This window comes from Tyto alba, unplaced genomic scaffold (genome assembly GCF_018691265.1).
Source record: "Tyto alba isolate M040663 unplaced genomic scaffold, T.alba_DEE_v4.0 Super-Scaffold_1, whole genome shotgun sequence".
Classification (NCBI taxonomy): domain Eukaryota; kingdom Metazoa; phylum Chordata; class Aves; order Strigiformes; family Tytonidae; genus Tyto; species Tyto alba.
This window is the reverse complement of record NW_024881261.1, coordinates 37,525,975-37,553,448: the sequence shown is the minus strand read 5'-3', so window position 1 is coordinate 37,553,448 and position 27,474 is coordinate 37,525,975. Positions and strand designations below refer to the sequence as shown.

Sequence of the window (27,474 nt, the reverse complement as noted above, 5' to 3'; positions counted from 1 at the left end):
CGAACGACGCTCCCACATCTTGCAGCAGAAGGGCCAGGGAAGGCAGAGAGAGGAGTGGTACACCGTGGGGATAGTTGGATGGAGAAATGTTCTGTGGTTAGGTAGAAAATGAGAGGGGGAGAATCCCTGCAGTACAATTTCAAGGTTGAGTGAGTGGTGCCAGGAGGTTGCGAAGGCTCTGACTAGCTGCTCCGCTTTCGCAGGCACAATGGAGAGGGGAGGTCACGGGATCTGGCTCAAAAAAAAAAAAATAAGGTTTCCCAGTAATGAGCCTGTGGAGAAAGGCCGGGATAGCAGGGAGGTTATCCTAGCCCTCCTGCTAGCCACCGTGCTCCCTGCCTTGTAGGGTCAGCACTAATTGTGGTCCCTCCGATCCCAGTGGCGACTGGGAGCATCCCTCTGCTTGCAATGCATTACTTCATTTTGGTCCCTTTTTGGCCCCAGCTATGAGCTCGTTCCAAGGCAATTGCGAAGGTGCATCCCCCCCACCCCCCCCCCCGGGCTGTGTCTCAGGGTGATGTTGCTTCCTTCAAACGGGAGCTTGGGAACGTCAAGTCAGTCAGTTGGTTTGAGGTCCAGCCTGCACACAGTTACTGCTGTCGCTGCCCGATTTCAACGAAGCTTGGCAGGGAGATGCAGCTCACAAGATGCTGAATTCCTTGGCGGGGTTTTGTGAACCTAGGCAGTGAAATCCCACTAGTCCTCCCCCTGCCCCGCAATGGGGAAGGCTGCAGCCTGGGCTCCTCTGGGAATTGGACCAGGAGTCCAAGCCAGACCCATAGGCCAGGAGGAGCTCAGCTTCGTTAGAGCTGACTTACGTAAAATAGGTGACAGGTCTTCAAACTGGTCAGGATGTGATCTCGCATGCTGAAAGCCGTGGTGTAAAGCCAAGGCGTAGGAACCGGGCAGTGGTTCAGCAGAGGAGAGGTTGTGTTTCTATTTAAATAGAAACACTGACCTGAATTTATCATGAGAGTCATTAAGTGAGACATCACTTGGGCAAAGTCAGAGTGGCTACAGACAACAACCAGGCCTGAAATGCATCTTCAAGTTGCTTAACATATGGTTTTGCTTTGGTTCCCCCCTTCTTTTTGTTGTTGTTTTTTTTTTTTTTTTTTTTTTTTCCCCCTCCTAATTAGTTCCCTGACTTTACGGGCACGGCTGGGATCAGCACAGCACAGGTATCCTGGCTGCGTATGTGCTGCCTTGTGCTGATGAAGCTGCCTCAGAACCCCCCCCCCCTTCCCAGGGCTGAGGTGAGGTACCAAGAGCAGCCCTCTGCCCAATTCCAATCAAGCAGCCCAGGAGCTGTGGTAATTGCATAATTATCAGAAGTTGCTCAAGAGAGGCGAGGGCTTAATTATCCCCTCCTGGCTCCTGCAGAGGCCTTTGCCCACCGCTGCTGCGGGAGGAGGGAGGCAAAGGTGAGTAGGATGGGAAGCCCCCCCCCTCCCCATTTCCAGGCAGGGCTCCAGAGGGGCTTTAGGAGCACAAACTGCACTTGTTTAGTGTTTTAATTAAAGCGGCTTGGGATGGGGTCTGGCAGGCAGGTAAAACTCCTCCAAGCTGTAAGTGCTGGGCTACGCAGGCACAACCCAAACCTCTGGTCCTCCTGGGGTTGGGGTGCTGCTGGGGGCTGTGTCACCCCCTCGGTGCGGGGACTGGTGTCATTGCAGGCTGCTTTCCGTGGCTTTGGTGCCCCCGAGAAGGCAAGAAAGAGGGTAAAGTGGTGGGATTTGGCTGCCTCCCCTAAAACTGCTTGTAAGGAGGGCTTGGACTGGGTGCAGGGATTTGCCCAGCGATGTTCTGCGGGGTTTAGGCAAACTGGGAGGCCCGGGGGTTGGAGGTGGTAGGAATGGGGAGGGTTGGGTGGAAACCGGTTCTGTAAAAGCCAAGGCTCCGAGGAAGAGGAGCTGGGGAGGAATAATTGCCATGCGGATGTCCTGGTGTGCCTGCGAGAGCGTTGCCCGTATCGCTTTCCCGCTCATGTATGATTTACGTGCTCCGCAGGCCTGCCAGCCGCTCTCACACAAAGGGCGGGGGGGGGTGTGGTGTGGGGGGAAATAAAAAAAAAAAAAAAAAAAAAAAAAAATTAATAATGACCCCAAAAAATTAAAACTAAAGAGTCTGAGTTCAACTTCATGTGGCCAGTGCCTGCCTCGGGCTGAAGTTGAAGAGGCAACCGCTGGCTCGGGGGTGCCCCCCGCCAGCCCGGGGGCTGAGACTTGGGGTGTTTGGGGGGGGCTGGCTGCCGCACTGGGAGTCCCGGGTGGGGGGGGTGTTTTCAGTGGAGCCGGCGCTGAAATACCCGTTACCTGGGCAAGGGGCGCTGCGCCGCCCGCATCAGCCGCCGCTCGGGCTCCTTCCCCACCCCTTCCTCCTCCTCCTCCTCCTCCTCCTCCTCCTCCTCCTCCTCCTCCTCCTCCTCCTCCTCCTCCTCCTCCTCCTCCTCCTCCCGCGGCGGCTCACTCGGCTGGCAGGGCGGCGGGGGGGGGGGGGGAGCATCATGGGGGGTCGCCGCTGACACCGGGACCAGGACCGGCCGCCACAGGTATATACCCCCGCGAGTTTTCTTTAATCCGCGTTTAATTTATTTAGGGGGGGAGGGTGCCCGGGCGCGGAGCCGCTGGCATCCCCCCCCCACCCCCCTCCCACCGCGGCTTTGCGCGCCGTCTTCCTTCCCAAATCTCCGTTCTTTGCTTTCACCAAGGGGACAACTTCTGGGGTGAGCGCTGTCATCATTATTATGTCGTGGTTTGGTTTTTTTTTTGTTTGTTTTTTTTTGTTTGTTTGTTTTTTTTTTTTTTTTTTGGGGGGGGGGGAGTACGTTCAGCGCGGTGGTTTTCAATGACAGAGCCCAACTTTTCTCCCTTTGAGCAAAAAAAAAAAAAAAAAAAAAAATAATAAAAAAACCCCCATGTGTGGTGTTATCTGCTGTCCTGCCCCCCGAAAGAGCAAGCCCCGTCCCCAAACCCATCCTCGCTTCTGGTTTTGAGTTGGGCTCGGGAGGAGGAGGCGGTGAGAAGCGGCAAAGTTTCTCGGGCGAGCCGGGGCTGAACTTCTTCAAAAGCGGGGGGGGGGGTGTGGTGTGCGTGTGTGTGTGCTGGGGGTCCGTGGGGGTCCCACGCTGCAGCCCGCGTGGGGAGAGGCGGGCGGCTCTGACCCCGGCCCACCGGGACTAAACTGCTGTGAGAGAGGTTTTGGTTTTGGGTTTTTTTTTGGGGGGTTGTTTTTTTTTGTTGTGTTGGTTGGTTGGTTGGTTTTAATCCCTTCAAAAAAATATATTAAATGAGAAAACAGCTTTTGCAAATGACAAACTCACCTCGAGCGGTTTCTTTCTATTTCCTGAGGAAACCCTTTGAGATCCCCCCACCCCCCGTTGGCTTGTTCCTTTTTTCCTTAATTTCTGACAAAATCTGCACTCCTCTTTTATTTAAATAAATGTTTTCCTGACCACCGCAAATACTGACCCCGGTGCATATCTACCAGACTTCTTTAGCTTTGAACTGCCTAGAGTCGTTGCCGGAGTCTTTATTTAAAAAAAAAAAAAAATACTCAAACTTCAAGAGTCTGGTCCATATTAAAACCTGCCAGCCAAATTACGTTACCCATCCTTTTAACTCACAAAGTTTGGGGTTTCTTGGGGTGTTTCAGCTGTATAATCTTTGTGGCAGAGATAGCTTTTTTCCCCCGGTGGTGTTCCTCAGTTTGAGCTACCCAGCACCAGCCCCTTTGTTCTGATCCACTATTTTTGGATGCTACACAGAGGTGAATAATATCCCACCCTCGCTTGCAATTACAAGTAAAGGTGTGGGGCTTAATTACTGGCATTTAATTGGGAAAATAAGAAAAATCTGTGGTGTTGGTAATAAAGACATGTCCAAAAGGAAATAAATAAGGCTGCTGATAGAAAAGACAAGGCTTCTTTTTATTTACAAAAAAAAAAAAAAAAAAAAAAATAATAAGAAAAGGGAGAAGGAAAAGCAGAGCTGGGGGGGGTTATTTGGCTGGATACAAGGCTCTGGAGGGCAGGGTGATGTGCTGCCTGTCTGCAGGTGAATAGCAGAGCTGGCTGGGGCGCAGCCCGGGACTCTCCTATGGGGACTCCTCATGGGAAGGGCAAATCCAAACCCGGTCCCGTGACAGCAGTTCTGGGGTGCTGTTAGCACCCTCTTGCCAACCACTGTCATTTCCCTAAGCTGCCTCTCCCTTACCCACCAGTGATTTCTGGGGGGGAGTGTGTGTGTGATGCTGGAATGGGAAGTTTTCTATACTGGTGCATGTCTTTTTGTTGTGTGGTGTTTTGTGTGGGTTTTTTTTTTTTTTTTTGTGTGTGGTTTGTTTTTTTTTTTGTTGTTGTTTTTTTTTTTTTTCTCTCTGTGCTGGGGTGAAAAACCTTGTCTAGCAGCAGGTCCCCTGGGCATGACTAACGTTGAGGGGGTCGGGAGGGCTGGCAGAGCAGTCGGTGCACACCACAACAAGCCCGGTTCCTTCCCGGGGTCTTCCTGGCTCATCTTGTGGCCTCAGCGCATGATAGCGCTACGGGATAGGGCTGGGGCAGGATTTTTTAATTTTTTTTTTTTTTTTTGTGAAGCAAGGTATTTCCATGGGCAGCCCACATTTGTCAGAATCCAGGTGGGTGCTTCGAGGGAGGGAGTTTTACCATTGTCTTTCCTTCCCCTCTGTCCTGGGGAAGGAGGAGAGGGAAATCCCTTTGCAATTGCATTTTCCTTCTCCACCTCCTTCCCCGACACAAAGCTCTCTTGTTTCAGAAGGCAAATGGTAGGTTTTGTAGCACCAAGTCAAGATTGTGTCATGAAAATACAATGTTTTGTTTTAAGACCGAGTTGTAAAACACTCCCTTTATGGGAAACTGTAAAAATTGATTTTTTTTTTTTTTTTTTTTTTTTTTTTTTTTTTTTTTTTTTTGGTGTGTGTGGTAAGTGGGAGAAACAATGTTTGCAAGAAGTGGGAGCTGCACAGCTTGGCTCTTTGCTGTAGCTTGGCCTCGAAAGGGCTCCCAGCCCGTGTTCAAAGAGGCTGCGTGTCCCTTCCAGGGGCATCACCTGAACGTACCGGGGGGTGGGGAGGGGGTAGCACCAGAAATGTTTTCTGCTGCTCAGCTGCAATAATCTCCAGAATAATGTCCATTGTATGGTAGCTTCTCGGTTGACCTGGTGGAGGTATGCAAAGAAAAAGGGCACCGCAATCCTCTTTGGAGCACACCCCAGGAACAGCCGAGGTGGTGAGAACATCTTAAAAAGGATTTAATTCATGAAGTTTCTTAGATGTTCTGTGCAGATGGTCTTGAGCACAGATTATTGTTAAATTTAAGAAGCTTTAGGATATGAGGTTGCCTTGATGAGGGGCTGGCCTGTGGCCTTTTGTTAGGGTGTAAAACGTCCCAGCTGCCTGCAGCCAGGCTGTTGCAGCCCAGCTAACTTAGCTGGAGGTTTGCTTTGTGAGCATAAATAGTTCAAAGTGCATCCCAAAACTTCTGCGTTTTTTCCCACTACAGTGTCCTGCTTCCTGCAGTAAGACTTTTAATAATGTTACAGGAGGATGAGGGTTAGTTTGGGGCTTTTATGGCCCGAGACCTACAAACGTGAAAATTCCCACCTTCGTGCCTGCGTTGCTATCGGACCCTATTCCAGCGTGGGGGTTCTGCAGCTGAAATGGGGAATCCCTGTGGTTAAGACTCACCCAAAGCTTGCAGATGTCCTGGATCTTGCCCGTGGTTTGGTGATGACCAGGACACTCTAGCAGGGGCTGGAATAATGTTGATGCACCTACTGTGCCGTGCAGCATGCTGAGCTCGCAGCTTCGGTCAGTGTGGACAGGAAACCTTTGGTCGTGGAGCCTGTGGCTTTCCGTCCATGAAGATGTTAGCACGTGGCTCTGGTGGGTGCTTGCTGACTCTGGTGTAATCCAGAAACGATCAGAGGGGCCATCCTGGGCACAGGTTGTCTCTCTTTTTGCTAACCAGCCTTGCAGAAGCATCTGCTTTAACCTGTGCCCGAGGGCCAAGGACCGTGCTGGATGTGTCTTGGGATGGAAACTCCGATCTGGGTGTGGGAGGGCTGTAACGTCCCCTCCCCAGCCTCTGCTAGAGCCTACGTTGCAGTGAGGCTTTTTCCATCCTTAGCCTGAAATACTTTGCCCGGATCTGTGCATTTGCTGTAACAGCTGCTCTCCAGGGGAGAAAGATGTCCTGCTTGGAGCATGCTAGGGAGAAATTTACGGGGGTCAAAATTCTGATGGTAATAGTGGATGTGCTGATGCCTGGGCTACTGTATTTTTGAAAAGGGCAGGTAGGAGAACAACTAGACATCTTAGAAGGTCCTCAGTCATGGCTAGGATCCTAGGAGGGCTTGCATGAACAAGCCTGTCACTAGTGATGAACTACTGTCATTAATCCAAATAACTTCATCTTTGCTGAATGCCTTTGTCTTTCAGTTTGACCCCCTGCTCTCAGGGGCTGCTGTTTGGGACTGAGGGATTTTGATGGGGTTGGGTTTTTTCGGTGTTTTTTTTTCCTCCCCTCCTAAGTAGCCCCATCTTCCTTTCCCTGTACTGTCTCTACTACTTTGGTTTTTTCCCTCTCCTAAAATTTCAGCTAGGGAGTGATTAGCCACAGCGTGCCCATGGTGTTACTCCATCAGGCAAAGCCTCACTTTTATTAGTTTGAACAGCCAGTGGGCCTTGAAAAGGTCTGTTGCTGCAAAGTGCCTCTCGCTGAAAGTTAAGTGAGCTTTGTGCAAAAGCAGCAAGGACACTTCTCTCTTGATTTGGATGAGGCAAGAAATGGCCTGAGAGCTTTTGCAGCTCAGGTTGCTTAGTGTGAGGGTGGGGTTTCTTCCTCCTCTGAAGCACCCCTATTTATCTCTCTCTTTTTTTTTTTTTTTTTTTTTTTTTTTAAGATCTACCTTTTCCAGCCTGCAATTTGAGTTACCCAAAGACTGAACAAATAAACTTGTTGCTTCTTTTTAGTGATTCAAACATCCCGCTTGGAGCTCAGGAGAAGCTGGGGGCAGGGAGATGGGGAGAGATCCTGGGGTCCTGCGCTCGTGGGGGCTTGGAGCCGTGTCTGCAGCGATAAGTGTTTGCCAAGGAAGATGAAGTGAAATAACTAACCTGTCTTCTTTGGCAGGGCTTTGAAGTGTAGTTTGGTTACTGATTGTCAGGAGCCCCTAGTTCTGTGGCTGATGGCTTGCTCTTGAAGTTGATGCTCAGTTTTTTTTCTTGCACTGTCTGCGCTGTTATGGGTGCCCGTAGAGTGAAGCTTATAGTGTGCTTCCTCAGGCTGCTGCGAAATAGGGATGCTCAGGGTTCAAAGCTGCACCTGAGTATCACAAGGAGAGGGAGGTGTGGTGCCTGTCCCCCCGTGTCCCTGCAAAAGTGCACAGCCCTGACACTTCTGCACTGGAGGGGGCCGGCTTGAGCAATAGTCATCTACTGTGTGTCTGCTAAGTGTGTTTATTATTCCATAAATCAAGCGAGCAATATTTAGGTGAACACCTTTTTTTTTTTTTTTTTTAACTTCTTTAATTCCACTTCACAGATGTCTTCTCTTCTTCCCCCCCCCCTCCTTCCTTAAAAACCCCAAATCGAACAGAAGTTGTGTGCTTGCACCTGAAGCAGCGCCGGCAGGAGCACCCTAGGATATGTAAGCGCAGGCTGTGTGGCGATGCTACAAACCCGCTCAGAAACGTTGTGTCAGGGCCTGAGGGTGTCGGACACTTCTCCTGCATCATGTTGACAGCGGTGCTTGGAAGCCCAGCCAAGCTGCTGCCCAGCCTCAGTCAGCCAGCAATCCTGCTTTCTTTCAGGCAGGGCACAAGAAGAAAGCGCTTGGCCCTCCCATTCACTAGCAGGCTTTGGGTCAGGCCTCCAGCATCTTTACATTTGCCACTTTGACCATTGCTGTATGGTTTTTTTATGAGTCTGGAGAGAAGTTCCTGTCTTGTGAGACTAAACCGTGCATGCCGCTTCACCGAGTTCAGCTTTCTACCTCCTAAAGCAATAAGTTCCACCTTTCTTCCCCCTCCTCCTTTTCCCCCCCCCCTCTCATTTTTACTTTAAGCCAAGCTCTGTTGCTGTTGGCTGCTTTTCCTCCTTTTCATCCCACGTTAGCATCATCTGCTCTGCAGCCCTGCTGCTCCTTTGCTGCCTCGCCTCCGTGTGCTGGGCTTTGTGCTGGTGCAGCGCAGGAACCCGGAGAACTGGGAGCCAGTTGGGTTGGTCTGCCAGTTGGGTTGGTCTCCACATCCCATCCCAGTCTGCTTCCTAGTTTAAGAGCTGCTGCTCCAGCTGAAGTGAGGTTTTGTGATGGAAAATGGTTGCTAGTCACTATAGGCATCATAGCAACCAGTGCTGGAGACTCAGTAGAGTCAGTGCTGCCCCACTCAGAAAACAAACCAAAAAAAAACAAACAAAAAAAAAAATCAAAAACCCCAAAAAACCAAAAACCCACAAACAAAAAAAAAACCCAAACAAACAAAAAAAAGGAAACCCCCAAACACCCTATGGTTATCTCCTCTTCCATCTACCCAAGAAAGATACTGCCTTTGCTATGGAAGGATGGGTGGGTGGCCCTGCCTGCTGTAGCAGGGAATGGGGATGCCCCCTTCCCCAAACCCCCAAGGTTGTTATTTTAATATTGCATGAATAAAGAGGTGAATTGGATGCTTGTACTTGTAGCACTGAATGACTTTCCTTGGGTATACCGCGGTTGGGTTTGCTGTAGCGGAGGGTTTGCATGTTGCTCATGCAGAGCTAGGCAGTTATCGGGGTTGTCTTACAGCAGCTGCAATGACTTGAAAAATCAATTTTACTTCCAGGCCAGACAAAGTTTTCCTACATGGGCTGAGAATTTCAAATATGATATTTTCTTCTGGTCTTGGTGTGTTGGTTAAACAAGGTGCTAATGTTGTTTTGGAGCTAACACTTGTTTCCTATGGGAAAGCAAACCTCCCACGGCCCTAAACAAAATGTTTCACCTCCCGTCCTTGTTCTGAAATGGGAGTAAACTGCTGGGAATGTGGGAAACTTTTTTTTTGTTACTAGTTGTTAGTAACAAACAGCTCTAGCTTTTTCCCGGCCAGGAGAAAGGTTTCAGTCCCACCAATTGGTGCTAGCTGGGATGCGCAGAGCAGCTCGAACACGCTGCCGTCTTTGTGAGCATCCTCTGGGCTGGGTGGGGAGAAAACACGGGTGTCTGACCTCAGCTTTGCTTTTGGGGTGGAGGAAGGGGAGAGAGGATCCTTCACATTATTCTTCCTGCAAGCACTGTCTCAGGGCTTAGGTGGGCTCTAGCAGCCGCTGGCAGCGTGCCCCTCTTGCTCCCTGCTCTGTGTGCATCCATCCTTCCCCCCCCCCCACGCATACAAATATGCTGGCCTGTATTTATTTAACAAGGGAATTTTTTCCTTCACTGCAGGGAATAGAAGAAAAAAAGGGCAAATTTTTTCACTGGGAACAAATCTCATTTTCAAGAGTCCTGGCAAAATGAGCCATAAAATTACAATATTTCAAAGTGCTTCGTAATTCTAGCGCGGACGGCTCTTCATCATGGAATCTGAAAGCTCAGAAAATATAAAACTCATTAGATTAAAATAAACCACCTACCGCATGGAAGAAAAGCTTATTTATCAATATCAATTTACTTCTGATTACCCTGTTCTGCAATTTGTTATTTTTAGGAATTATGATTTGTGTGTAGCTCATGCCAGTGTGTGTGTGGGGGGGGAAAAATTAACTTTTTTCATTTTGAATCCTACTTATTGTAAAGACCCGGCCAAGGAGCAACAATAAGAAGAAAAGGTGCATTTCTAGCGGTGCTTCCGTTTGAGGAGCAGAGGGATTGAAAAGCTGGGAGAGCGGGAGCCGCTGTGCCTCTGCAACCTGCCGTGTTTTGGCGTGAGGCTTGGTGCCAAGCGATGGGCTTTGCTGAAGAGGATGGCGGGGGTTGTTTCTCTGACGTGTGTGTGGTGGGAGCATCTCCTGGATGCTCCTCCGAGGTGGTCGATGTGATGGAGGAAACTGGGGAGAGTGGGCGTGGATGGCGTGCTGCGGGGAGGGGGGGGGGTGAGAGGGGTCTTCCAGGGGTTGGGTGGATGTCATGGGCACGGTGGGATCCTGGCGGCATCTCGGGGACTTCCACGCTGCCTACAAAGGAGTAAACGCTGCGGGTGGGCAGCTCTGTGTGCCAGGCTCCCCTCTTTGGGGCACAGGATTTGTGCTGCATCGCCAGAGAAAGGGGCTTTTTGGGAAGGCGTGTACGTTTTCCTCGCATGGAAGCCATTCGGGAGACTCTTTGATTTACACTTTCATTTCTTCTTTACGCTCCTGGAACAGCACAGAGCAAACGGAGAGGCTGACACTATAAATTCTGAGGTTCAAGTGTCGCGGTGCAGTTTGGGGAAGGGAAGAGCAGGTGGGTGGGGAGAGGGGCCGGGGGTTTGGGGAGTGATTGAAGATGCCAACAGCAGCTCGAATGTGAGAGGATCTCTGCCAGCAAGGCACAGCCGCCACAGAAGCAGCTCTGATGGAGGCAATTAAGTGTGTTTTGCATGTGCGTGTGAGCTGTTCTCGTATGCAAGCGCCCCAACAGTGCATTTAAAAATAACCAATACAGGTGCACAGCCTGGAAGCCGATGCTTAAGCACCCTGAGAGCAATATGTGGCCTGGGCTCGAGAAGCAGGAGCATCTCTGCTCCGGCGTTTCATGGGGGTGAGGTGCTTAGAAGGCTCTTGGAGCCTCACTGCCAACTTCGCTCGGATTAACGTGTGCTGAGAACTGGAGCATGGGCTGGCCGGGCTCTGTCTTCATAGCCAAGGGGGTGGGATCTTTGCCATGTTTAGGGATACAACGATGCTGCTTAAACAGCAAAAAAAAGCCAGTTCCCGGGCTCGGGAAGGAGGCATTTGGGGCGAGCAGGCTGCAAAGCCTCTGCTTGACCCGAGCCAGTTCCTAAACTCTGAAGCCTCGGACTTCTTCGCAGAGCGGTTTCAGTGGCAGAGGCTCCTCCGGTTCCCATCCATCACCATTTAATGCGGTTCTGTCTGCTGCTTCCCGTGCCTTGGGGAGCCCTTGCCAGCGGACTGGGAAATCTCTGGTTTAACATTAGTGCTTTTGCAGCCAGGAGACAACAGTTAAGTTCCCAGAGATGACTTGCCCAGAGACATTATTATGCTGGAAACTGCACCGAATGCTTCCTACAAAGAGCCTCTTTCAGGCAGAAGGTGCAATTTAATATGCTCTTAGTCACAATTTTTAAGTTCTCCCCGGAGATTTCTCAATCCCGTTCCTAAATTTGCAATATTCGAGTGAACCATCTCGGAGAACCAGCGAAGAGCTGCAATATTAATGAAGACAGACAAAATCAAAATGACATTTCAGGCAATTACTTACATAATGAAGTGACTGACTTGGAATATACAATATTTAGATTTATCATGACACTTGAAAGGGGATGCTGTCAACCGCCTTTATTTCTACATCACGTAAATTGTTTTTCCACTGCCCTGTTGCTTTTCAAACATGGTCTGTGAAGCCGGAAAATAATGTTTCCGCTCACTTGGGCTGATAGTGGTGCTGTTTTAGAAGAAAGTTAGCATTTTCCTCAATGACATTTTGGCACAGCAGAAGGTGGAGGAAGAGCTTGGGGTTGAGCTGCCTTGCTTGTCTCCATCACATCCTTTCTGGCAGCAGCAGGACAATCTTTGGCTCTGCACCCCGGGATTGATGATGGCCAGGGGATGTGGGGGCCTGAAACAGCAGCGTTGTCCAAGATTTTCTCTTCCCTGACACCTATTAAAGGGGGAAAATAGAGAAGTTTGGGGTTTTTCTTTGTCAGAAGAGTCTATTCTGCTTTTGTTGGCTAAATCTACAGATTTAAAAGGTCTGATAGGATACCCGGCTCCTGGGGAAGAGGTAATTTTTGTTTAGGATCTGGGTTTTGGGATGCTCTGCTGGCACTGAACGCTTATAAGTCAGAAACTTGTTGAGGGTGGGGGAGTGGAAGATGGAACTCTCCTGCCCTGTCTGTGTTTTCTGGGGAGATTGGCATGATACACCTAAATGTTAAGCAGCGCTGATCCCGAATCCCTTCTCAGACTAGTGCTGAATTTCCTACAGATGCACAAAAAAAAGACCACAGCACCATTTTTCTTGCCTAGACACAGACCTTTTCCTTCCAGTGACTCTCTTGTGGCAAAACAGCTGAAGAAATTAGAATTTAGGGCCCTTTCTATGGTGACAGAGTTGTTAATGAACTCTCTTCTCTGACACATCCATCAGCAAAAGTAAAATATGCGTAGCTATTGCTCTGAAGCTCCTTTAGGAGCATCTGCTCGTCCCTGCTGGGGTGTGGGCTCCCCCGCAGAGGTAAGGACCGTGCAGTGGGCTGCCCGTGTGTCTCTTGGGGTGACAGCGGGGTGGGGACCCCTCCACCCCTTAGGTGGGCTCCCAACCCAGTGCCACGTTTCTGGGCAGCTCTGCGCGCCGTCGTCGCGTTTGGCGCCTCTGGGGCAGGATGCTGTGCAGGGAAGGCTGGGCTCCTGCTTTTGGGGTAAACGGAGGGTGAGGGTGGGTGGAGGTGGTGGGCTGTGTGTTTGGGTGCTCCTGGAGTGGGAATCACAGGTGTCACAGCAGCTTGTTCCAGTCCGTGGCTTCCGTGATCTGTCCTCCAAGTGCTGCGAGCGCCGGGTGAACCAAAACTTGCTGTGTATACAACCAGTCGCAAGCCTAACGAGTCCCTGCTTAGGCCGGTAAATGGAAGATGGGGTTTATTACTCAGCCCTCGGGGCTCAAGACAGAGTTTAGATCTCAAGTGGGAGCTGCTTATGCATTTAATTACTGGTTCATCTCTGTGTTTGCTGCTCGGAAGGCTGGCTGTCACGTACGCTCTCTGCCTCGCGTGTCCCTGGGTCCGCTGCTGCATGGATGTGCTAAGGTGGTAGGAAAACGTTCCCCTGCCCCACACCTTTCACAGCACCTGCAGAAATATGGAGAGCTTCAGAGAAGGGTCACTGAGGTGTCCTGTCTGCTTCAGGCTCTGTGTGAGCTGCCTGAGGGATTTCCATTGTGTCTGTATGCTGCGTGGAACATATGTGATTTATACTTGCTCCTGGGGTGGAATGTCTTAAAATGTCACGCGTATGAAATTCCTTGCAAAGTGGGACTTTGCTGAGATTTTGGGGGGCTGGCTTGGAAAAGAACTTTGTATTTAATGGTCTGAAAGCCATGTGAGGGTGCGGGCATGCTAAGCAGCTGCCTGTCACTGTTTTATTCTCTTGTCACATCGTGAGGAGTCATGTGTTGTATCGAATACGAAGACGGGGAAATTTGAGAGGCAGAGCGGGATGCTGGCACGTCTGCAAGCCTGTCTGCTCCCTGTGTTCTTGCAGTGCCTGTTTTTCAGCCTCCCGGGTGGTTTGAGGGACTCTGCTTTGTCCTCCAATATCCCGGTGCCTCTTCAGTGATTCTGGGTCAAGCTTCCCATGCAGCTTTGCCCAAACATCTTAAATCCCGGTGCTGACGGCTCACTGCTGTGTCACGGCTTTTCCTTAACATCTTGCTCAGTGCTCGAGCAGCTCGTCTCAGCTGGGGCTGCTTCTGCTCCAGTCCTGACCGCAGACGTCACTGTGGCTTATCCCCTCATGCAAGATGAGCAAATATGCTTTAGAAAGTGGAAAATAATAATAAACAGTATCACCTACGCCGGGTTAATCCTGGTTTCAGTTTGGTGCTCGCCAAGATGATGGTTGGGGCTGTATGAACCAAGAAAGTGGTGGTGGAGGCACTCTTGGGTGAAGTGCCCTGTGTAAAAACCAAGTGTTAACAAAATGCTGATGTCCTGTGTGTTCCCTGCCCTCGCAAGTGACTGTGCTTGAAGCACTGGGGCACTAAGGTGCAAACTGGGGCAGGGCTGTGTCCCTGAGCTTGCTCTGGGGAGACGGGGTCATTTTCATAAGGTGCTGGACTTGACGCTGCCTTTCTTCTTTGATAGGAACCATGAAGTGCCATGCTACTGCCGGCAACTTTCTGCTTCCCCTCTTGCTCCTGGAGCTGGTCTCTCCAGGTAAGTTGTCTTTCTGTCTGTCCAGTGCCGTGCTCTTCTCTCTCCCCTCCTCTCCCTGCTTGGGTCTCCTTTTTTTTGAGGTACGAGGGTAATGTTTGCTGTGTTTGAGGTATTCTGGTGAATACATCTAAAGGCAGAGCAGCATTGCTGTGGTGATGGGGAGACGTGGCTGGTGGGGGTAAGCAGACTGCCCCCCTCCATCGGATGTGATCCTGAGGACTCCTGTGCATCTGCTTTCACTGCAGTTGGTAAAGGGGCACATGTGGCATCTGATGGCCCTTCCTGGGAGAGAACGGTGGGACTGGAAAGAGGCTTGGAAGGGGAGGATGCACCGGTGAACCCAATGGTGGTAGATACTCCTGTTGTATCTCAGTGGGAAGACCTTGGCAACTTCCAGATTTGGGTTCAGAAAGTCAAAGCTGGTGGTGGACCTGGCGGTAGATATGGCGTTAGGTCATTTTATGTAAATAAGCCCTGAAGGAAATTAGAGGGTGTAGATGAAAAGGCAAGGTTGTAAACCAGAAGCTTGTTAGCTGTTCAACAGCAGAGGTATTACTGACAGGGCTCTCCCTGTGCTTTCAGCAGCAAAATTATTACCCAAACTGTGCTTTAATATGTGCTGTGCAGGAAATAACTCCTCTTCGAGCTGCAAAGCCTCTTCTCTAGTTCCAGCTGGAGGGAAGGGCAGGGCTTTGGGCAGGCAGAGCCTCTGTGGTCAGCTTTCCTGATGCTCTTGGCCATCACCTGGCAGGGGGGCCATGGGCTCCAGCTTGACCACTGGATAGGATCTTGTGGGACAACTACCTTCTCCCGTGGCAAACGTGCCTCCTGGGCCAGGCGTTGGCATATCTGGGATGCATAAGTACTGTAAACATACAGCAAAGCCCCGTGAAAATTGGGATTGTTGCATGAATGGGCTAAATCCCCTGGGTGCTGCTGGGGGGTGAGGGAGGCTGGGGGGGGGGGTGTGTGTGCCTGTGTGGTGCTTGCTGATAAACAATAGTGAGCGTGCGTCCATTTGATAGCACTGTGCCCTTTGGAATAAAGGCTTTTTTGCTTTTTTTTTTTTCCCCGCCCCCTACTGAAGCCTCGAGATGGCTTGCCCAGATTGGCAGCCTGATTAAGCAGTCAGTGGATGGCATTAGCTGTGACTGACAAGTGCAGTCAATCTCCCTCTGGTGTCGTATTGGATCAAGTATATACTCACTAGTTAACTGCCCTGTCACTCCTCTGGAAGGGGAAAAAATAAGTAAAAAAAGACAACCCAGTGAGTCCTTTGCTCCAGTCTGAACCTCCTAAAACTTCCCCCCCCCCCCCAGCCCCTAGAGAAATCACTTGCCATGAGTGGTCCAGCATGTACGGTTGGAGGTGGGATGGTGGGTTTTGCTTGCCTGGCTGGAAACTTGCTCCTTCATCCTTCCCTGTGGGGTCAGTGTCAGCACTCGTGTGTGCACTGCCCTGCTCAGGGTGCCTGGCTGGACCCAGCAGAGAGGCAATAGCAAGCTGCAAAGCCTTGGAGAGGCAGTGCAGGGCAGTGGGGATTTGGAGGCTTGCAGATCAGCAGCGTGTCAGCCCCTCTCTCCTAAACCCTGCCCTGCCCAGAACTTGCTTGCCATCTCCCCCCAAGGAGTGTTGGCCCTCAATAAGCAAGCACCGGCGCAACACTTGTGCCTAGGATGGGGAGGAGGAATGTGTGGATGCCCTGCCATATGCCCCGGGGACTGCAGGTGATGGAGCTCGTCTTCCCAGAAGACTTGCAAAGCTCTCCTGGCAAAGGAATTAGCTGGGTAAATGCAGACGTGCAGCCTGAGCGGGCTCGGTGTGTTTGGAAGAGGATGGTTTAGCTCTGGCATGGCAGTGGAGTCTGCCCACTCCCACCCAGCTACCGCTGCAGTCACTGGAGATGAGCAGAGACCTTCATCGTTCCCAGGTTAGGAGGGACCAAGGGATGCCAACTAGAAGATCGGCTCCATGGTTGGTGCTCTTGCAACAGCGGCAGTCAAGGATGTGAAAACTGACTCTGAAGGGCAAAATCACAGCAGGTTTTACAGGAATAGTGTGGAACAGGCGTGGAAGATGCACACACAGGGAAGAAAATCTCCCAGCACATCAAAACAACATTGAACGTGATCCCTTGGAGCCTGTTGGTAGCACGTGAAGGAGGAATAAAGGGTTACAAGAGTGTGGTGGAAGTGATGGTTTTCTGTCATGCACCTTGCTGTGGTGGGGGGCACGAGCAAGTGCTATGTTGGAGGATACAGTGATGCTATATCCCAGGGTATAGCTGGGTGGTTGTGGCAGTCTGGCAGAAGGAAAATCCAGCTGAGGATCCATTAGATGAAGCTACAGATGATGGCTGGTTCACAGCGGTGCCTTTGGGAAAGCGTGAACTCGCTTTCAGGGTATGTGGAGTGTGGCTGCCATTCCCGAATTAGTTTGTGTGGAAGGTGTGCGCAAAGCCAACAGAACATTGACAGCCCTGGGTTAAATGGGAAAGGAAAACTTCTGGCCACCCTAGACTAGGCAGCAGGACATGTGTGTGGGAGACGTGTGGTTTGCAGACTAGCTAGGCACCTTTTGACAGCACCCAGGTTATGAGGGTAAGAGCTTACGGCCACATCTGATGTGGGGAGAAGGCTCCTGAAGGTGCACCAAGGATGCAGCCCTCAGCAGTAGTCTGAGCTGGAAATAGCTGTGGTTAGGACGTCAGTGTTGAGGCTGGGCAGGGGGACAGGGCTGATGGAGCTGTGGCTTCAGCCCCAGCATCCCTTTTTTATTTTGGGGGGGATGGTTTCCATTAGGGCATCTTTTGGCCTGCGTTTTTGTATCATTCAAACTCTTTCTCTCCATCCACCTCCCATCACGTGCTGCCCTTCCGAATGCCAGCAGTGTGGTGGCTCTTTATCCAGGGATTTGCAGTCCAAAGCCAAGTCCTGCCTCCAGACCCTCTTACAGCTTTCCCCAACTCTCAGGTGCCAGTCGCCCTCCTCTCTTAACACGTGGATCCTGTGTCCTTGCAGACTGGTGGTTTCAGTGTCTCCCAGCACCTGATGCAGTTGGATTTGGAAGACGCAACTTATTTTTAGTATACTACTGATATTAAGAAATGCATTTTGAAATAGAAGGCTTTGCAGAAGTGAGTCCCCTGCGGTAAGGGCTGCTCGGTGCGTTTTAACCTCTTCTGCCCCCTTCAAAACCTGCTGCCCCCGGCACGGCAGCCAGCTACGAGTGTGCTTCAAAGTCTCCGGAGATGCCATTAGCTCTAAATAACTCATTTTGTCGGGTTCCTTCTCATTTTCTTTCCAGGTACTTAACTTCAGAGGCTGAGATTTAAATTTGCCTTTGCAAGAGTGCTGCCTCTAGTGCTTTCTTACTTTTTGAGGCGTTTAACAAACCTGGTGCCTTGAGGAAAGAGAGCAGTGCTGAAAATCCCTGTCTTGTTATGGAGGAAGCCCCAAAGGAGCCCAGGCTGTTCCCTTAAGCCATGTCCCCCCCTCCTGAGCGGGTTTCCCAAGGGTGCTGAGCAGGTTTGTGTGGGAGCACAGCTGGGACCTGCGTTGGGAGGTTGGGCAGGCGAAGAGGATGCCAAAACTTGGTCTGGCTCTTGTTACTGAAGGTGGGATGCTGAAGTTCAGGGCGTGAAGGTGGTGGTGAAGCATTAGCGTGGTCAGGAGGGGGACCTGGACACCCAATCTCATCTGGGGTTTGCCGTGCCCTTGCTGGAATCAATGTCTTGGTTGTTGCAGCACAGCTGGGGTAACGATGGAGGGTTTTGCTCTGTGATGGCTGTGTCAAAAGGAGCCTGGCTGGATCTGCATCTCTGGCGTGGTGAGGGGTTGGGAGGGGGTGTCCCGCGGCCGCTTTGCTGGCAGTTTTTTATATTTTTACAGTCTTGGGTTTTGGCTCTGCTCCCATCAAAGGCAGTTACTGAGGGGTCACAGTGGGGAAGCGCTGCCCCATCGCTTCCAGCGAGCCTCCTTGCTCGGGACCCCGGTCCTACCTCCTCCCCTCCTGGGACTCCCCATCAAAGGGTGTGAACTGTTTTGGCCAGACCAGTTCAAACCTCCGCTTCCCCCTGTGCACAGCCCTGTTTTTGATGCCTGGCAGCTGAACTGCATTTCTTAAAGCCTCCGGGCTTGGCCAGCTCCAGCACCTCAAATACCTGCGTCTCGAGGAAAAGCCATCCCTCAGATGCAGCCCACTCAACACCAAACCTTCTTGGAAAGTCATTACATTCTCTCTCGCCACCTCTTTTCCTGCATCCCTCTAACGGTAAATCTTTCCTGGTTGACTTTTTCCCTGGTTCAGGCTGCAGTCACTGTTCTCCTACATGCTCCGTGCTTGACTCTGTCACCTAATGAGGCTGCGGTCGGGGGGCAGGCTCGCAAGCTTCCAGCTCCGTTAAAAAGGGAGTAGCAAGAAGTGAGCCTGGTTATTAAAGGTGAAAGGAGGCAATTAGAGGGAAAGGCGATCGGGCGATGGAAGAGGGGAGACGCACCGGGTTTTGCTGGGATGGCTGACAAGGCAAAAGTCTCTCAACCATGGGAACGAAGCGAAGGTATTAATCATGCGCTAAAACAATAACTGATGTCTCTGGTCCCCAAGCTGTTGGCTTCCCCCTTCCCCTCTGCCTCCATCCTGCAAAAGAAAATACTAAAAGAAAATCCAGGTGGAGGGAAGCAGCTACCCAGCCAGCTTCTACGGGGGCACTACGTGGTGCTTTCTGTCCTCTTGTTAGCCCTCATCTTGGTGTTACCCCTTGCCATCATGATGCCAAGCAGCGAGCCTGCTCTCCCGTGTGCATCCTTCCATGCCCTGAGTGTCTCCCAGTCGTGCTGGCCCGAACCAGGACACCCGTGCACCACATGCCAGGGAAATAACAGCTTGCTTTTGTCCTCTTCCCAGGTTGGGGCAATCGGCTGCCGTACTTCATAAACTACTTCTTCGACACCTACCTGCTGATCAACGAGGATACTCCTGTGGGTAAGTGGGGCATGCCCGTGGGCAGGGGGTCTGCTCGTGGAAAAGCATTGAAGAAATGCTTTTTTTTTGATTGACAGATGTAGCTTATTTTTCTTTCTTTATTTAGCTAGGGATCGGTTTTTAGTAAATGCAGAAATCGACCCGGTCATTCTCGGCCTCTTTCCAGGCTCTCAGTCCATTAAACCTGTGCTCTTCAATCAGGGCTCGTGACTGGCTTTTAATGTGGGAGGAATCGATTGGGAGCGGAGGGTGGCTGGGATGGAGGCTATGGAGGCCTCTTCTCACATCTACTGCTGCCTTCAACCATGCAGCCCGAGCAGCACCCTCCTTAAAAAAGGGCTCTTGCAGCACCTAAGTCATCGCCGGAGCTGTCAAGGGTTGGAAGACTCTCGAGACATCTCCTCTAGTGACCCAGGCTTCCAGATGAGGCTTCTGTCTCTTCTTGGGGGTCCCCTCAGTTGCATCTTTTGCAGCCCATGGTGTCCCGCTGGTGGGATTTGGGGTGGTGTCTGAGCAAGCAGGCAGGACGTGGGGTCTCGGTTGCAAGTGTTGGCTAGAAGGTGTGGTACCTGAGCTCTGCATGGAGATGGGTCCTCGGGAGAAGGCTTGCTGGAGCTGCAGCCATCTGCCTGGGGAGTTCTGTCTTGCAGTGATGCTCAGGTTTATTTGCGATGTGAAGTAATACCGAAATCTGCTGCTCGGGTGCTTTTACTCACAACATTGCAGAAGGCAAGCTGCGAATAATGTAAGGAAAGGAAAGACCTGACTTCATTGTAATTTTTTTTTTTTTTTTTTTTTTCCCCTGATGACTTGCATCCATGTCATTTTTCATGGCCTTTCTCAGTGAGCCCGCCCCTTACAGGTCACTTCACCCCTGGTTTATTTGCTCTGCTCTGGGTATGCTCTCTGCCCCTCAATTGCCAGTGTCCCTGCAAACACACTTAGTGCTGGATGTGCCCCGGACAAATCCCAGGGAAGGAAGCAACTGTGTGAGAGCAGGAGTGAGAGCTGGTTGGGAACAGCTTAATGGAAATGCTTCCTCACCAAGGACATGGTTCTCGAAGTACTTAAGCTTGAAATACCTTATGGGAGTTGGACTGAACTCCTATTTTGGCAGAAAATGAGGGAAGATTTCTGACAGTCTGCTTTCCAGTGAGAGATTGTGCGAATAAAATTGTTCTTGGAATTACTTTGGGGGGTTGAATTTTATTTTTTTTAAACTTTGTATTGCACTGTACAGAAATGAAATTCACTCTTAAGAATATTGGCACCCTGGGATTTTGTTTCCAGATGCACCAGAGGGAAATGTCAGCCTTGAAAGTGTTGACAAACAGTGTTTCTGTGTTTCCTGCTGTTGGTAGATGTTTTCTGAGTTAGGCTTATTCACTTAAAAAAAGGCATTGTCTGGAAACACCTTTCTTGTATCCTGACTGGGGTGTAAGTAGTAGAACAGTATGTGGCGCCTATTACCCAGAAAAAATGCAGCTCCTTTTTTGAGGACTATTAGAAGCACCCATCACCCTGGTGTGGAGTGAAGGTCCCCGCGCAGCCCCCTCCTCCCCTCCCTCAGGCTTTCCCCGGGCACAGCCTCACCTAGCACCAAACCAAGCCCTCCCTGATTGCTGCCTGCCATGCCATAAGGAATCTTAAGCAACAATTAAGAGATCATTCCCCCTCTAATCACTTACAAGAGTAAATTAGTCTTGTCAGGAGCTATTAAGACAGAGAGCTCAGAATTCATTAGGCGAGATTGGGCCGAGGGAGCTGCTGGCGCTGCTGCTGGTCCAGGCTGATTAATTTTTCCCAAAACATCATCAATGCCCATCTGTTTCATTTAGGTCCGGGGAGAGCAATTTTCAGGTGGACTGACCCTCTAGTCAGTTATTTCACCCAGAAGTAAATGGAAGCACACAGGCGCGTGTGCACGCACGCGGAGGGAATAGGAGATGTGAGGAAAGGGGTTGAAGGGGCCGGAGAAGAAATTGCAAGAGAGGAGGGAGATGCTGGGAGAGGAGGAGGGATAATGACTGGTGGGACCGGATCTCGGTGTGTTTTACTCTGAAAGCAGGAGTACTGGCTGATTAACAGCCCTTAAAAAAAGAGTTTGCAGGAGAGGGACTGTCTGTCTTTATTGTGCTGCTCACTGCCTTAAGCAAAATCATTCCAAGGGCCATTTCGTTTAATCCCCAACCTTTTAGAGGGCTGCAGGTAAGGGAGGGCTGCGTAGATACTGATGCCAGGTGAGTTGCTGGAGGTCTCTCTGGCAAGGCGCGATGCTCACCGGTGTGCTGGGGAGGTGGTGTTGCTGCAGGTGGGGTTACCTGTAGCTCTGGATTTGTCAGGAGGTGAGGATGGGCAGGCAGCGGTCTGGGTTCCTCCTGGTTGGGGTCCCCCTCGCTGGCAAAAGGAATGTGGTCTTAGCGTAATGTAATGACTGGAGTCTAATTGCCCAGCAAATGGATTTGCTGTATGCAGGACAGGAATGGGAAAATGAAGATGATCCATCATGTCGGGTTTGTAACTAGCCTTATAACCACCTAGCTTGGATTCACCCGAGTTTCTCTGAAAGCTTTCATGCCTCAGTGCCTTGCAAAATGCATGACAAAAGAGGCCATTCAGACGAGTGCAATTCCACTTTCCCTTCATCCTAGCAATAACATTTTAGCATCGCTGGAATAATGTTGTCTTAAAAGAGTGGGAAACGCTTTAATCATTGCACCCAAGCTGATCGCACTCACTTGGCTTTGCTCTTGGGCCACGCTGTGTCAGGGGCAAGGTTGCACGGGTGGGCTGGGGACAATGTGTCCCTCCTTTTCATCAGCCCTTGGTCCTGCACGTCCTGCTTAAAACTAGGAGAGGAAACTAAATTTGGAGGACTGATCTCCTCTGTAAAGCCTGCTGAGGTTGAGCAGTGCATGACAGAGGGGAAAACCTGCCAGGATTTAGTTACAATACTTGACTACCCCCGTCACCCCCCGGGCAATGTGAGTGTGAGAAGATGCTGGTGAAGCTGGGAAAGGCGCCTGGGATGGTTGGCAGGTGGGGAGGCCGGGCTCCCCCCGGGGCTTCTGCCAAGGCTGGCTGCTATTTGATTCCCTTAGTTATTTCTGGGCAGGAGAGCGTGCAGCTGAGGCTCTCGGCTCTCCACCAGCTTGCTGGGATGCCTCCAGCACCTGGTGGGATGCTCAGCCCTGGGTCCCCCAAAGTCCGCTGCCTCAGCATCTCCTCCCGCTTGTTAACCCGTGACAGCGGGGGGCCGAGGAGAACCTCTAACTCAGCAAGTCCCGCAGTCGTCCTGCTGATGAGCGACAGCCCCGAGCGGTGCTGGCTCAGCACTCGGAGCCTGGCCGGGTGCAGGATTTTGGGGCTAAAGGCCTTGTGTGCTCCCTGATTCAGCAGCTCGGTGCCGCCGTGATGTGGAGGGGCTGGTGGCTGGGGGGGTGCTGAGCAGAGCGCCTGTGACATGGGGACGTGCACGTGTCGGGAGGGCAGAGGGTGGGCTGAAATCATAAGAGCATGGGCGTAGTGCACGGGGCTGTGCTTTCTGCTCAAAGTCCCCTTGCTCCTTCCCTCCAGCTCTGTGCCTTTCTCAGGAGGCAGGGGCTGTGCTCTCCATCCCCTGGGTTCACCGTGCTCAGAAAGAAAGATGAATGATTGATGGGGAATTTCATGTGCTTCTGCCCCCCAACCCCTCTTTGCTATGTGCAACTTTTGCTGAGCTGGTAAATGCACGGTAAATAGCTTGTGCTTCGGGAGCAGGGTGGGTATGCCTTTACAAACTTACTGAGAAACCCTGCTCGTCTGAGGACTTGCAGATGGTGACTCCCAAATGCTGGGATTTCAGTTAAATACCATGGAGGAGAGGGTGATTGCTGGAGACACCCAAATCTCTTGGCAGCGTCGACTGAGTCCCAAGTTCTGCCAGGGAGTGCATGCATGGAAGCAGTCTTGCTCGGGCACTTGGCTGGCTGTTGGCCGTGCTGTTGGATATTAGAGGATCCCAGTCTGGCTCTTGGCACTGAACAGGAGAGCTTTGCTGTCTGACAAATTTCTGATGGTGTGGTTTGACTTTCTGCAATGCATAACTCAGATTATGCTTTCCCAGGGTAAGCTGGAGCATTTCCAGGGTAGACTACGTTGAGCAGACCACCTCCTCTGCTTGCAGGAGAGGGCACAAAGAATTTGAGAGGAAAGCTGATTTTTTTTTTTTTTTTTTTTTCTTTCCTTAGGAAACCCACACCAGCTAAGGGACTCTGAAACATAGGGCTGTTTCTCCATCAAGGTCTGAGGGGCAGAGCTAAACATTGTTTTTTGATACCTACTTCTCCAAAATGAGCTGTAGACGACATTTCCCATGGAGTTGTGGCTCTTGCTGTGCAGCCTGAGCTGTTGCAGCCTAAGAAGAACCAGGGATAGTGGAGTACAGCTGCAGTGTAGGTGTACTTTGTTGGTTGGTGGTGATGAAAGCTATTAGGTTGGTGTGTGTCACCTCTTGCCTTTCAGGGCCTTCTGGGGCAGAGAGTTGTTTTGCAAGAGGCCTGGAAGAGGAGCTTGGTGTTTAGCTGGTGCTCGCTGGTAACCCTGCCCGTGGGTCTGAGGCAGCACGGCCCTCTGATATTTGTGGATGACTTGACTTGATTCTCCATCCTAGGCGAGGACAAGGCCAGAGGGCTTTTCTTTTCCAGTCGGGGAAGGCTGCCATCCTCTGTGTGCTGTATCTGTGCTTTCCAAAGCAATCATCTCTTCCACTCCAGCCTTTCGCTGCAGTGCTCTGGTCCTGGGCAGCCAGCTGCTTTGGCACCCGGGTAAGGTCCCTGGGGGTGCCGGGCTATTCAAGCTGCTGCTGGAGATATGGTTATCTGTGTGTGATTGAGCACTGGCTGTCTCAGCTAAACCCTGCCTGCTGGTTTGATCCCACAGCTGAAGACAACTGCGGTGGCTGGGCTCCTGCATGATGGCGCTTGCCTAATGCATCACTGGGAAAAAAAAAAAAAAAAAAAAAAAAAAAAGGAGATTCTGGCTCTAGTCTCTGCATACTTCTGGATTGATTAAATTGTTTCGGAGTGGTCTGGGCCAGATATCAGTGCATGAGGCTTGTGGGCCATCTGTTGGGGACAGCTTTGGATGGGGGACTGTGGACATCCCTTTGGTGTCTCCTGGCCTCCCTCCTCGCTTGCAGGGGCACGCAGCTTTTGCTGGAGAGGGGGGGCTGCCCTAGCATACCTGCTGTTGTGCCCCCCCTGCTCAAAATTAAATACTAAATCTTAAAAGAGAAGATTAATTTAACCTCTGTGGACCATGGGGTTAAAAGTCACACTGGCAAGATCAGAAAGCATTGTGGGCATACTGTTAATGAGGTGTTAATTGGGTACTAAGGAGGTGTGACTAAGGAGAGCACAGAGGTTGGCTTTAAAGCTTGGGATTAACTCCTTGAAAGGAGCAAGGCAGCACAGGGCGATTTGGGAGTCCAGGGCAGTGCAAGAGTCTTTCTGAATGGTACAAGGTAGGCTGGCTTTCAGCAAAATTTGGCAAGTTGGAAGATGCTTTTGGAAAATGAGGTGGTAGTAAGGTGGACAGAGAGCTTGGGAAAGCCTGCTTGTTTGTAAGAACCCTGTGTTAAAACAGCATGCCCTCTTCGTGCTGGTGCTGCCAGGGACTTCCTTCTCCTCACTGCATACCTGGCTGAATTTGTGGGGAAGGGCCTCTGTGCCTGTGTTTGGTCTAATTAAACATACCACCTGCCTTCCCTTTAGATGTGCTCCATCCAAGGTTGCTGTGTGGTGGGTTAAGCCTCCATCCAGCTTCACCAGCCCCAGCTGCCTGTTCCCTGCAGCCAGGGCTTTGCTGCCCAGTTAGCAGGTATTTGTATGTGTTAGCTGAAACAGCTCCAAAAATGCTAATACCCTCTCAGGAAGGTAAGGTGGGAATGTGCAAGTGGGAGGAAGGGGAGAGATCAACAGCTACAGGACCTTTCCCCACCCCAGTTACCACCAGTATTATCTGCTTAGGATGCAGCTAGCATCTGTTTGTTCAAGGGTTTTTCTTCTGGTCTTCTAGTTTTCAGCTAGACCAGCATTTAGGCATAGCTGATGGTAGATCTGGAAGATCAGGTAGACATACAGGAGTCAAGAAGGTGCAAAAATGGGTGAGGGAGGTTTATCCCTTTGCTATGGTGTTGCCTCAGATCAGCCTCAGCTGATGATGCAACCGTGCTGCTGCATCCTGTATATAAATAATCCCCAGTTGAGGGGACAAATGTGTAGAAAAAAAAAAGTGGGGAAGTGCATGATGGCAGTGGGTCTGTGGCTGGTTACAGAGTTTGGGGACCTCATGGCAGGTGTCCCAGCCACCCCACTGTGTTAGCACCGGCATGGGGAGGGGGCAAGGATTTCGTAATGGTAAAAGCCTCATAAAGATTTTTTTGTTGTTTATCTGGCAGACAGAAGGTGAGCTGGCAAACACAGGTAGATTCTAGGCTCCTTGGTTTGTTGCTGGGTGGATAGATATTCTTAGTCCCACACCACAGGGGAGGACACCAGCCGGGGTTAAATATGAGCAGGGTCCAGCTTGGGATGTTTCCTGCAGCTCCCGTCCCTCTGAGGTTATCTGTCCTGTTCAGAAAAGGACAAGAGGGGAGCAACTCATCTTCCCAGGGCCAGAAGTAGTTTGCTACCCTTGGTAGGGTCTGAGGAAACATTGCTTTTCCTGTTTTGAAAACTATCCCCTCAGCTGGGCTGAGTTTGGCGCAATCAGCAAAAGGCTGTGTGTCCCTGGCAGGCGCGCAAAGCTCAGCTATTTCAAATGGCTTTTGCTCTGAGCAGCTTTGGGGTTCCGAGCAGCTTTGGGGTTCTGAGCACCTTGTGTGTTCGGGCTGGTGTTACGGCAGGTCCGTGCAGCCTGTTCTCTGTACGAAGGCAGGAACCGGTGTGTCCCTTTGGGCTGATGGTGTGAGCGTCTACGTGTGCGTGCCTATGTGCAGCTAGCAGAATTGATTTGGCCTTTTACAAAGGATAATTCCAGAGGAATATGTTAGTCTCTAACTGTGAGGAGTTTGAAACGTTGTTTGAATAGGGAACCTGCTTTGCAAGCTTTGTTATGGGCATCACCGAGAGTGGGTGGGAATAATCTTTTTTAGAAAGGGAGGCTATAGGAATGTCACCTTCATCTTCCGTATTAATTGAAAGCAATGTTATCATCCATTGGCCATTTACTGTTTAAAACTGAATTTGCAGGCGTCTTGAGTGTTCTGCCAAGGAGCAGCCTTTGTTTCTAAGTGTGGTAGCGACCCTAATGAACAACAGTATTTGAGGAGTACTTCAGGAAGGGGATTTCAGCTCTGGTAGCTCAAGCCCTTTTTCTATCATTTGGTGTTAGAAGGCCCATTGATGAAATTACTTGTTGAGCTGTACAAAGTACAGCGTTGTTAATGAAAACTTCAGGCTAGAAAATCAGTTATTCCCAACATCAGGAAACTCGAGGAAAAAAAGCTCCCCCTCACCCAAACCCTTAACCCTGCGTCATTAAATTAATCACTTCATCAATCACTTAAATTTTCTTATCTGCTTTGCTAATCGGCAGTAATGTTAATGTTTATGTTTAAGAAGGGAAAGAGAGAGAGAGGGAGAAGGAAGAAAGTATTTTTGCAATATGGACTAATTAACATGTCAGGGTAACCTTGCTTTTGGTAACTGCCCTGACTCATCAAACCATTTGAAGGTTTGATCTCGCCACCTTTCACGTTCAAATGTGTGAGCCCTTGCGTGGGGGCTAAACCCTTTCAGAAGAAATGGAGGAAGATATGTGTTTGTGGGAATGAGGTCTGGGATGATTTTTATGTCTGAGATGACTTTAGTAGCGTTAATTATCTGTACGTTGCTGTCTGTAGGAGCTTTATTTGTGGGTCGGCTTCTCTCTGGACATCGGGCTGTGCTCTACAGAATGTTCCTCGTTACTCTGGAGTGTCCAGGCTTGGATGTCCGTACTGTCCCAGCTCAGTTAAATCGGGCCTTCTTCCTGGCCAGTTAGAGGTATTAGCGTGGGTGACAAACTTGATATAGAGGAGGGATAACAGCGTGAGTCAAGAATGGTAAAGTCAAAAACACAGGGTGGAGGGAAAAGTATATATGCATGTATATGTGTGTATATATTCAAATTAGGAGACTATATCTATATATCTTTGTTGAGATATTAATATTCTAAGGGAATGTATTACAGGCCAAGAGTTTTTTCCTGTACTGTAGGGAAATACTTGCGTATGCATGCACTCATAATTTTTATTTTTGGTGGGGAAGGTGAGCTGTGTTTTCACTTTGAGCCTAGCAATGGGACCTCTTAGAAAAAAAGCTATGGTTGCGAATGGTGATAAACATGCTAGTGCATTTTGCCACATCAGGAACTTGATATATTT

The 27,474-nt window shown here is 50.5% G+C and overlaps 1 protein-coding gene across 1 annotated transcript in view; it reads left to right on the top strand.

Annotated features, from left to right (window-relative positions):
* Nucleotides 1–2,492: 2,492 nt before the first annotated feature.
* The window catches only part of LOC122154873 (cadherin-23-like), a 165,373-nt gene continuing 140,391 nt past the window's right edge, over nt 2,493–27,474 (top strand). Inside the window, 3 exon segments of the mRNA XM_042807848.1 lie at nt 2,493–2,551; nt 14,013–14,084; nt 18,990–19,067. Coding sequence (XP_042663782.1) covers nt 14,018–14,084; nt 18,990–19,067 — 145 coding nt within the window. The 5' untranslated portion in view covers nt 2,493–2,551; nt 14,013–14,017.